Source organism: Otolemur garnettii, unplaced genomic scaffold (genome assembly GCF_000181295.1).
Source record: "Otolemur garnettii isolate 467f Iridium unplaced genomic scaffold, OtoGar3 scaffold00038, whole genome shotgun sequence".
NCBI lineage: Eukaryota > Metazoa > Chordata > Mammalia > Primates > Galagidae > Otolemur > Otolemur garnettii.
In genome coordinates this window covers 4,619,302-4,630,703 of record NW_003852433.1, presented here as the reverse complement: position 1 = coordinate 4,630,703, position 11,402 = coordinate 4,619,302, and the positions used below count along the sequence as shown (strand labels likewise).

Sequence of the window (11,402 nt, the reverse complement as noted above, 5' to 3'; positions counted from 1 at the left end):
AAAAAAAAAAAAACCCCACAAAATCAGGAGACTGTTTTATCCTAGGCAACATAGTAAGATCTCATCTCTATAAAAAATGGAAAAACTGCCAGGCATGGTAGCACCAGCTTCTCAGAAGGGTGAGATAGGCAGATGGCTTAAGCTCAGGAGTTTGAGGTTGCAGTAAGCTTCATGATGACACCACAACAAGACCCCCTCCAATCACTCACACACACACACACACACAAAAGGAAAAAAATTAGGAGACTAGTTATGACATTTCTTTCCCTTTTTGTTATGTATATTACATGTCTTTAAAGGTAAAAGAAAAAAATGATAGGTAACCAGTTTGAAGAAACACTTTTATTACTTATTTATTTATTTTTGTTGAGACAGAGTCTCAAGCTATCACCCTGGGTAGAGTGCGGTAGCGTCATAGCTCACTGCAACCTCCAATTCTTAGGCTCAAGTGATCCTCTTGTCTCAGTTTTTCTTTTCTTTTCTTTTTCTTTCTTTCTTTCTTTTTTTTTTTTTTTTTTTGAGACATAGTCTCATTCTGTTGCCCTCAGTAAAGTGCTGTAATGTCACAGCTCACAGCAACCTCCAACTCTTAGGCTTAAGCAATTCTTTTATCTCAGGCTCCCAAGTACCTGTCACAATGCCCGGCTACTTTTTATTGTTGTCATTGTTGTTTAGGAGGCCTGGGCCAGGTTTGAACTTGCCAGCCCCGGTATATGTGGCTGGCGCTGTAACCACTGGAGCCAGTTTTTCTATTTTTAGTAGAGACGGACGGGGTCTCCATTTTTGCTCAGACTGGTCTTGAACTCATAAGCTCAAGCAATCCACCCAGCTCGGCCTCCCTGAGTGTTGTTATTACAGGTGTGAGCCACCATGCCCAGCCAGAAGAAAACATTTTTAAAGGTTTTTTTTTTTTTTTTTTGGCCAGGGCTGGGTTTGAACCCGCCACCTCCGGCATATGGGGCTGGCTCCCTACCCTTTTGAGCCATAGGCGCCGCCCAGAAGAAAACATTTTTAAAGGCTACTGAAAAGATCATCAATTCCTGAAGTGATCAGGGGAATACCAACTAGAACATAAGATACCATTTTTTGCTTTGTAGATTGCAAAAATGAGATTGATAAAAACAAGTGCTAAGGCTCGGTGCCTGTGGCTCAAGTGGCTAAGGCACCAGCCACATACACCTAAGGTGGCAGGTTCAAATCCAGCCAGGGCCCGCCAAACAACAATGATGGCTGCAACCAAAAAAAAAAAAACACAGGAATTGTAGCGGGCGCCTGTGGTCCCAGCAACTTGGGAGACAGAAGCAGGAGACTCACTTGAGCCTAGGAGTTGGAGGTTGGTGTGAGCTATGCCACAGCACTCTACCCAGGGGGACAGCTTGAGGCTCTGTCTCAAAAAGAAAAAAAAAAAAAATACTGAGAACAGAATGGGGAAGGGGAAGACACATTCTCATGATACTGCTAATGAATGGTACAAACAGTATTGCCTTTGGGGAGAACAATTTGGGTGGTACCTATCAAAACGCAAAATGCTGGCTGGCATCCTCAGAACTACTCATATGATTGCGTAAGACTGTGCACTGTAGGCTCGGCGCCTATAGCTCAACCGGCTAAGGCGCCAGCCACGTACACCTAAGGTGGCGGGTTCGAATCCCCAGCCCGGACCCGCCAAACAACAATGACGGCTGCAACCAAAAAATAGCCAGGCGTTGTGGTGGGCGCCTGTGGTCCCAGCTACTTGGGAGGTGGAGGCAGGAGACTCGCTTGAGCCCAGGAGTTGGAGGTTGCTGTGAGCTGTAATGCCACGGCACTCTACCCAGGGGGACAGCTTAAGGCTCTGTCTCAAAAAAAAGACTGTGCACTGCAGATGTTTCTGTAAAAGTAAAAAACCTACAGATACTCTAAATGCCAACAATAGACAGATGGCTGCAAAAGGAATGGGATGTCAACACAATAGAATTCTTAAAATTAAACTCAATCACTCATGAATGCAATAGGTTTACTCATCTTAATGGGCACTACACACACCTACTTTATACCACCGATACTAGAAAAAGGACACACATGAAAATTGAAGACTGACATTATTCCCAGGTCTCCCTTTTTCTTTTATATACTTCAGTACTGCATTTTGTTTAACAAGCATGTCCTAGTTTTATAGTTCTTTAAGGAAAAAAAGGCCCACAAAGAAATATAAACCAACAATGAAGGGGCCTCACCTGGCTCGACCTCGGTGCTCAGCATACCAGGCAGTAATTCTCTCCTCCCACATTTCCGGAGTCATTTGATACAGATTTATTACCTAGCAAAAAATAGAGCAAAATAAAGAACCCATACACAAAGTAAGTTTGGGTATTGTCTGTCTTTTTTTTTTTTTATAATTATGCATCATTTTTACAAAACAACAAAGCTATTTTTAAAAAGCCACACACAGGGAGACAGTCACATGCAGAGGTGGGCATGTAAACAAGACCATTCAATCAGGGAACAACTCAAAAAGCTGCATTATTACTCAGACCTCAGGGCGACTCTCCTCTGCCAGGGGCTTTCATTCCTGTCTTTGCTCCAGGCAAAGAACTCCACTGCCGGAGGCAATGCTTACTATGCTAACCTTGGGCTTTCCCTACCCCCACAGGTAAAGGCAGTGAAAGGTGAGAAGCAAGGCGTTATCACCCAGTGACAGATAAGTAAGACCATAAAATGGAAAGGAGCAAGAGGGAAGGCTGCCCTGCTGCTGAGGCTAATGAACAAGATGAACAGCACCTAGGATTAAAAATCACAATGCCCACCCCCACCTCATCTCCTTTATCTACCCCTCCAGGCAGCAAACAGCTCAGTTCCCCAAGCTGAACACACACTGCTCCACCCTTCTCCTGGAAACCCCACACTGATTCCATAAACCTTTGCTTTTTATTATTCTTACCAGAGGTCCATACCTTTCACTCAAAATGTATTACAAAATACACGTATTTATAAAAAAACTTCTTGCTGTTTACTTCCCATGTCCTCTTCAGTCCTTCAGTTAGCTCCCTTTTAGACTGATTACCTGCTATGTCTTCTCAAACAGGGAATTTGATTTCTTACCCTTTTTGGAAGCAATTCTTCTTGGGCCAGAAATCCCCGCTTGTGAACAGAGGGGTCATAGTCACCATACTGGAGGGAGAAGAAAGGGAGAGCAGGTAATTGAGATTCTAAAGACAACTGCCATTTCTGTACAGGGCTGGACTCAATTTCATTCCCTCCCAGCTCTAGGGAGCAATTCAACTTCGATGACAAGTCAAGATTTCAACCTCACTAGTTTGTTATCCTTGAATGAAAATACAAAGCTGATTATATCTATGAACGGAGTTGCATAATCCTATAAGGGATGGATGGGTGACATGCTAATAAGAATGTGGTATTTGTATGGAAATGTGGTCATATTTTCTAACCCTCAAAGCAGTCACTTCCAAAACATTAGCTTTTGAATTGAAACAACAAAACAACTGTGAAAGTTGTGATTAGCAATGTGTGATAAGAGTATTACCTACAAATGCTTCTAAGTGGCTGATAATTGGAACCAACTGCTAGGGGGAAGAGGGAATAATGCAAGCAATATTTTTAATACCTTTCACTCAAGGCTTGGGAAAAATACTTTGGAAAATTCTGATGTCAAAACTGTCATTCCTATTGTACAGACAAAGAAAGAGTAAAAGGTTAATTGACTTTTCCTAAAGCTACAGAGAAGTCACTAGTAGGGCTGGAAATAGGTCCTGCATTTTAATTTATTCCTCCATTAACAATGACTTGGAAATTTCTTCTCTGACTTAAAAAAAAATTCCTTTCTTTCCTAGAAAACTTAAGTATAATCACGAAATAATAAAAACTTTAAAAATTTTAAAAAGAGAAGGCCGGGTGCAGTGGCTCACACCTATAATCCCAGCACTTGGGAGCCTGAGGTACATGAATTGCCCGAGCTCATGAGACCAGCCTGAACCAGCTCGAAACCTCATCTTTAAAACAATAGCCAGGCATTGGGGCTGGCGCCTATAGTCCCAGCTACTTAGGAGGCTGAGGCAAGAGGATCGCTTGAGCCCAAGAATTTGAGGTTGCTATGAGCTATGATACTACAGCACTCTACTGAGGGCGAGAAAGTGAGACTGTCTCCAAAAAAAAAAATTAAAATTAAAAAAAAAATTAACCATGAAACATATAGAGTAGAATATAGAATCTAGGGCGGTGCCTGTGGCTCAAAGGAGTAGGGCGCTGGCCCCATATGCTAGAGGTAGCAGGTTCAAACCCAGCCCCTGGCCAAAAACTGCAAAAAAAAAAAAAAAGAATATAGAATCTAAGTCTTTCATCAATTGGCATTCAGTGGCTCTTCTTTTTAATGAAAAGAAACAAAGCTCAGTACTTTAATCTTTTACAAACATTTATCCTTTTAGCCACCAACATTGGAAAAACAAAGAAAGATCAGGCACAATGTGGCTGATTCTGTATACCACCAAATCAGGACATTTTGCCCACCCTTTCATGCCCAAAGAGCCTCAAGTTAGACTTCTGGTATTGTCTCCAGATGAAACTGCCCACCAAACACAGACACAGGATTGACAGCAAATGTTCATCAACTTTAAATCATGTTTCATTCTCATATCACCCCATTGTAAAAGCCTTGTGAATTAATTGTTCTTTTGAATCTCATAATTATTTTGCCAGTAGCAGAAATTTATTGGTGTTTTTATTTTTTAGAGTATTACTCAGTTGCCCTGGGTAGAGTGTGTGGCATCATAGCTCACAGCAACCTCAAAAACTCTTGAGCTCAAATGATCCTCCTTGCCTCAGCCTACCTAGTAGCTGGGACTACAGGGGCCTGCCACAGAAAAACGCTCAGCTAGTTTTTCTATTTTTAGCAGAGAATGGGTCTCACTCTTGCTCAGGCTGGTCTCAAACTGTTGAGCTCAATGATACTCCTGACTCTGCCTCCCAGAGTAGTAGGATTACAGGCGTGAGCCATGTTGCCCTGAGCCTGAATTGTTTTTTGAATGTTAAAGGAATTAATATGTTAAATTTAAACATTTTAAATATGACACATTTTTGTAACCCTGTTTAGGCATTTCTTCATTTAAAAAAAATGAAAGACCCTAGCTTCTCTCTACTTCTAAGAGGCTTGGAGATGTAATAACTCATAACTGCACTAAGCTTCAACGGTACTCCCTCAGAAGGCAGCTGAAGCATGAAAGCAAGAGCCTGGTGCTGCTTAAGGTGCCATACTACCCCTTCTTCACTTAGTGAACTTGGAATTTCTTCAGTGTTTCAGTTTTCTCATCTGCATAACAGAAATAATAATAGTATTTATCTGGTAATAATAGTATTTATCAGCTACAATTGTACCTGTATCAAGTATAGTTCTTAAAACTATGGGCGATAGACTCAATTACATAACCTTGACTCAAACTGTACAAAAGTAATGCACATAACGAATATGTTTGTGCCCCTGTAACATTCAGAAATAAAAATATCGTAATAAATTAAATTAAAAATAAACAAAATAGGCTAGGTGAGGTGGCTCGCGCCTGTAATCCTAGCACTCTGGGAGGCTAAGGCAGATGGAGTGCTTGAGCTCACGAGATAGAGAGCACCCTGAGCAAGAGCAAGACCTCATCTCTAAAAATAGCCAGGCACTGTGGGGGGCGTCTATATTCCCAGTTTCTAGAGAGGCTGAGGAAAGAGATTCACTTGAGCCTAAGACTTGGTGAACTATGACCCCACAGCATCCTATCCAGGGCCACTGAGTGAGACTCTGTTTAAAAAAAATAAAAATAAATAAATTTAAGAAAGAAAAAGAGTTCAAGAAAGAAAAAAATGCCATAGAGTAAGACTCTGTCTAAAAACACCCTAAATAAACAAAATAAAAACTGTGCTTGACACATACAACCTACTGTCAAAAGAAAAATGAAAAGGAAAAGAAAAACCATGCTTGACACATGCAAGCTACTGTCAAAAGATCTTAGGTCTCTTGGAGTCTGTCTTCTTATTTGTCATGTGAGAGAACTGGATATTAAAGGATATTAAAAAGGGAGGTCTAAAGTACCTCTCTGAAGTCTTGAGTAAGGCACCCTCTCCCTAAACCTCAGCTTCCACATCTACATAGCAAAGGTCCTACCAGAGCCTGTCTCAGGTAAAAGTCAGGTATCATTATTATTACATCATCTTCTGCATTATTGAGGATGCAGCACTAGTCACTGTTTGCCTCCCCAATTTTTGAAAGGGTAGGATGTTAAAGAAAGCATTGATAGTTGCATTTGCAAACTTCTTAATGGTGCTAACCAAATTTTAATGCAAAAGTAAGCAGATACACAAAGTTAAAGCTGTAAATTCAAGTTCCAAAGGCTTGCAAGTTTAACAATCTCCATTATTATACTTGAGTGCTCAGCTTCTCTACTGATCAAAACATTACATCTAAGCAATGCAGAAGTAATGACACTGCTGAAAGAACTTCTCCACCGGACTAACTCCACTTCTAACATTAAAGCCACCTTGATATATATAATCTGCTCTTAAATGTCTCTTTAAAAAACACAGTTGGTGAATAGAAAAGATACTACTCCAGAGATAGAGATAGCTGTTCTTCATCCTTTTATGTAATTAATGTGTTCTGATAATATAACCAGGATGAATTTAATGTGAAGCTAAAGAAGCTTGGATTTCAGGTCTCTGCACCCACATAGGCCTGAACCTAATTTTATATTCATAATTTGGTATTCTTACATCAAAGAGAATCTTCTAAATTATATAAATTATATAAACTTCAGAAAACTTCAATCTATCTCTGGTATAAACCAATTGAATTTAAATTCAAGAAGGGACTTTACCGTTTAAAAGGCTTTGGAGTTGGCCCCATGTGGTGTCTCATGCCTATAATTCTAGCACTCTGGGAGGCCAAAGCAAGAGGATCACTTGAGCTCAAGCCTTTTGTATTTGGCTTCTTTCACTTAACATTACTTAAAAAAAAAATTTTTTTTTTTTGAGACAGAGTTTCAATATGTTTTCCTGGGTAGAGTGCTGTGGTGTCATAGCTCACAATAGCCTCAAACTCTTGGGTTTAAGAGATTCTTTTGCCTCAGCCTCCCAAGTAGCTGGGACTATAGGTGCCTGCCACAACGCCCGCCTATATTTGGTATTTACCAGGGAATGTGGGAATGGCTATCATTCCTAATTTCTTCCATTCCCCATTCCCTGATAAATAGCAAATACCAAGAGTTTGTGACCAGTCTGAGCAAGAGTGAGACCTAGTCTCTATTAAAAATAGTAAAAATTGGGCGGCTCCTGTGGCTCAAAGGAGTAGGGCACCGGCCCCATATGTTGGAGGTGGTAGGTTCAAACCCAGCCCCAGACAAAAACTGCAAAAAAAAAAAAAAAAAGGTAAAAAGTAAAAATTATCTGGGCATTGTGGCGGGAACATCTGTAGTACCAGTTACGCTGGAGGCTGAGACAGAAGGATTGCTTGAGCCCAGGAGTCTGAGGTTGCAACAAGCTAGGCTGATACCACTGCTCTCTAGCCTGGGCAACAGAATAAGACTCTACTTCAAGAAAGAAATAAAATCAAAAACTTGTTGGCTCAGCGCCCATAGGGCAATGGTTATAGTGCTGGACACATGCACCAGGGCTGGTGGGTTCAAACCCAGCCAGGGCCTGCTCAACAACAATGACAATAATAACAAAAAAACAGCCAGGCATTGTGGTGGTAATTCCAGCTACCAGGAGGCTCAGGCAAGAGAAATTTTTTTTTTTTTTTGCATTTTTTGGCCGTGGCTGGGTTTGAACCTGCCACTTTCAGCATATGGGGCCGGCGCCCTACTCCTTGAGCCACAGGCACCGCCTGCAAGAGAAACTCTTAAGCCCAAGAGTTTGAGGTTGCTGAGAGCTGTGACACCACAGCACTCTACTGAGGGTGACACAGCAAGACTCTGTCTCAAAAAAGCCCAAAAAACTTGTGGAGTCAATTCTTAGGTTAAATGGAGCCTCTTTTAGATGTTAAATAATTTCTTCTATTTATATATAGAAAATCAGATCAAATGCTCTGAACAAGATTTCAGAAAACATAAGTGTTTGATAATTATATAGAGAGAAAAAAAGAGATCCCTACCACACTCTAGTTGCAAAATTCTAGATGGACTGAAAACTCAAACTTAAAAGGCTGGATGAGGTGGCTCATACCTATAATCCTAGCACTCTGAGAGGCCAAGGCAGGTGGATTGCCCTGAGCTCACAGGCTCAAAACTAGCCTGAGCAAGACGGAGACCCCATCTCTAGGGCACCTGTAGTCCCAGCTACTTGGGAGGCTGAGGCAAGAGAATCACATGAGCCCAAGAGTTGGAGGTTGCTGTGAGCTATGACGCCATGGCCTTCTACCAAGGGTGACAAACTGAGACTCTGTCTCAAAAAAAAAAAAAAAAGACTCAAACTTAAAAATGAAAATATATAAAATATCAGAACAAAATATAGATCATAGGTATAACAATGTTTAGTGACGCCATTCTAAAAGTCACTTAAAACACACAAAGAAGGGCGGCGCCCGTGGCTCAGTGGGTAGGGCGCGGGTCCCATATACCAAGGATGGCAGGTTCAAACCCAGCCCCAGCCAAACTGTAACAAAAAAATAGCTGGGCGTTGTGGTGGGTGCCTGTAGTTCCAGCTACTCGGGAGGTTGAGGCAAGAGAGTTGCCTAAGCCCAGGCGACTGTGAGCTGTGATGCCATAGCACTCTACTGAAGGTGACAAAGTAAGACTCTGTCTCAAAAAAAAAAAAAGAAAGAAAGAAAACACACAAAGAAAAAGATCAACAAGTCTGATATGTAAAAACAGACAAAATCAAATAGAAAAAGAAAAGCAACACAGTGGAAAAGTGGGCAAGTCATAAATAGAATTCACAGAGAAAAGAAACACAAATGGCCAATAAATCTATGAAAGAATGCACAGCAACCAATGGAAAGGACAGAAATGCAAACTTTAAAAAATCTATTTTTTATCAGATTAGCAAAACTTATTTATTTTTCTAGTGGGGGAGAGAGAGTCTCACTTTGTCACCCTCAGTAGAGTGGCATGGCATCATAGCTCAAAGCAGCCTCAAACCCTTGGGCTTTGGGTGGCGCCTGTGGCTCAGTGAGTAGGGCATCGGCCCCATATACCAAGGGTGGCAGGTTCAAAACCAGCCCTGGCCAAACTGCATAAAAAATAGCCAAGCATTGTGGCGGGCGCCTGTAGTCCCAGCTACTCAGGAGGATGAAGCAAGAGAATCACCTAAGCCCAAGAGCTGGAAGTTGCTGTGAGCTGTGTCTACCGAGGGTGACAAAGTGAGACTCTGTCTCTGAAAAAAACAAACAAACAAAAAAAAAACACTGGGCTCAAGCAATTCTCTTGCCTCAGCCTCCCAAGTAGCTCGGACTAAAGACATCCACCACAACACTCAGCTATTTTTTAGAGAGGGTCTCACTGTTGCTCAGGCTGGTCTCGAAACCTGTGAGCTCAGGGCAATCTACCTGCCTCAGCCTCCCAGAGTGCTGGGATTACAGGCATGAGCCATTCATGCTAAACCCAGATTAGCAAAATTTAAAAGACTCATAATATTCACCTTTAGTGAGGATGTCAGAAAACAGGTTCTCACATACTGTTCTTAGAAGTTAAATTATGATAACACTTTGAGGGCAATTTGGCCCTACCTAGTTAAATTTTTTAATTGATAAAATTTACACACACAAAATGTACCTAATTTAAGTATACAACTCAGTGATGTTTAGTATATTCAGAACACTGCAGTCATGACCATTATCAAATTCCAGAACACTTCCCTTACCCTAAGAAGAAATCCTATATCGCTTAACTGTCACTCCTAATTTCTTCCATTCCCCCATTCCCTGGTAAATACCAAATACAATTTCTGAATCAATGGATTTGCCTACTCTGTAAATTTCATATACAGGTAAATGGAACCATAAAAAAATGTGGCCTTTTGTATCTGGCTTCTTGCACTTAACATTACTTAAATTTTTTATTTTGAGACAGAGTCTCACCATGTTGTCCTCGGTAGAGTACCGTGGAGTCACAGCTCACAGCAACCTCAAAGCCTCAACCTCCCAAGTAGGTGGGATCACAGATGCCTGTCACAACACCCAGCTATCTTTTGTTGCAGTTGTCATTGTCGTTTAGCAGGCCTAGGCCAGGCTCAAACCTGCCAGCCTCAGTGTATGTGGCCAGCGCCCTAGCCACTGAGCTATAGGCACTGAGTGGAGATTATTTAAATTTTATATGTTCTTATCCTTCAACCCAGTTACACCATTTATTGGTATCTATCATAGAAAAATATTGTTCTATTCAAAGATTGTTGTTCTATTGTTCTATTGTTCTATTGTTGTATCTATTCAAAATATTGTTCATATTCAAAGAAGCATATGTAAGGATATTGACTGCACTTGTTTAAACAATAGAAAAACAGAAAGAAAGGTGGCACCCGTGGCTCAGTGGGTAGGGTGTCAAACACACACACTGAGGGTGGCAGGTTCAAACCTGGCCCAGGCCAGCTAAAATAGATCGGCATTGTGGTGGGCACCTATAATCTCAGCTACTTGGGAGGCTGAGGCAAGGGAATCACTTAAGCCCAAGAATTTGAGGTTGCTGTGAGCTGTGATGTCCCAGCACTCTACCCAGGGCGACATAGTAAGAGTCTGTCTCAAAAAAAGAATAATAATAATAGTAACACTAAATAAAATTAAAAAGAATTAAGAACTCAGTAATTCTGAGAATTTTACGCATCTGAAATCTTATTTTACTGTTGCTTCCATTTTTCTTTTTCCTGATTACTGGTGAGATCAAACATCTTTTTTGTATTTACTGACCATTGTCATTTTCTCTTCTATAAAGTGCGTGTTCATATCCTCTGTGTCCATTTTTCAACTATTTGTCTTTTTTTCTTATAAGTTTTTTTTTTTTTTTTTGGCTGGGGCTGGGTTTGAACCCACCACCTCTGGCATATGGGGCCAGTGTCCTACTCCTTTGAGCCACAGGCACCGCCCAAGCTTACGTTTTTTTGTATTTAGGTACACATCTTTGGTCAATTCTATGCAATTCAACTTCTAGAAAGCTACCTTAAGGGGAAGAAAACTTTTGCACATGTACACAAAGAATCATACAAAAGGATTTTCAGTCAAGCACTGTTTGTGAAATCAAATTATCTCTCTCTCAGAAGGGGGATGGATAAATAAACTAGGTTAATGTAACAATGACTACTACACAGCAGTTAAAAATCAATGAGCTACATCTACTCATATAACATGGATACATCTCAAAATAGATGTTACATGGGAGAAAAAAATTAATGTGTAATAGGCTATGCAAAAAAAAATGCAGAATATAGCACTATATACCTTTCAC

General features: G+C 40.9%; 1 protein-coding gene across 4 annotated transcripts in view; it reads right to left on the bottom strand.

Annotated features, from left to right (window-relative positions):
• Positions 1-11,402, bottom strand: part of NF2 (neurofibromin 2) — a 112,505-nt gene that overhangs the window by 43,898 nt on the left and 57,205 nt on the right. For all 4 annotated transcript variants that reach the window (XM_023513302.1, XM_003789861.3, XM_023513303.1 and 1 more), the window contains exons 5-6: positions 3,082-3,150; positions 2,217-2,299 (exon numbers count right to left, since the gene is read on the bottom strand). In XM_023513302.1, the coding sequence (XP_023369070.1) occupies positions 2,217-2,299; positions 3,082-3,150 (152 nt within the window). The remainder of the gene's footprint in view (positions 1-2,216; positions 2,300-3,081; positions 3,151-11,402) is intronic.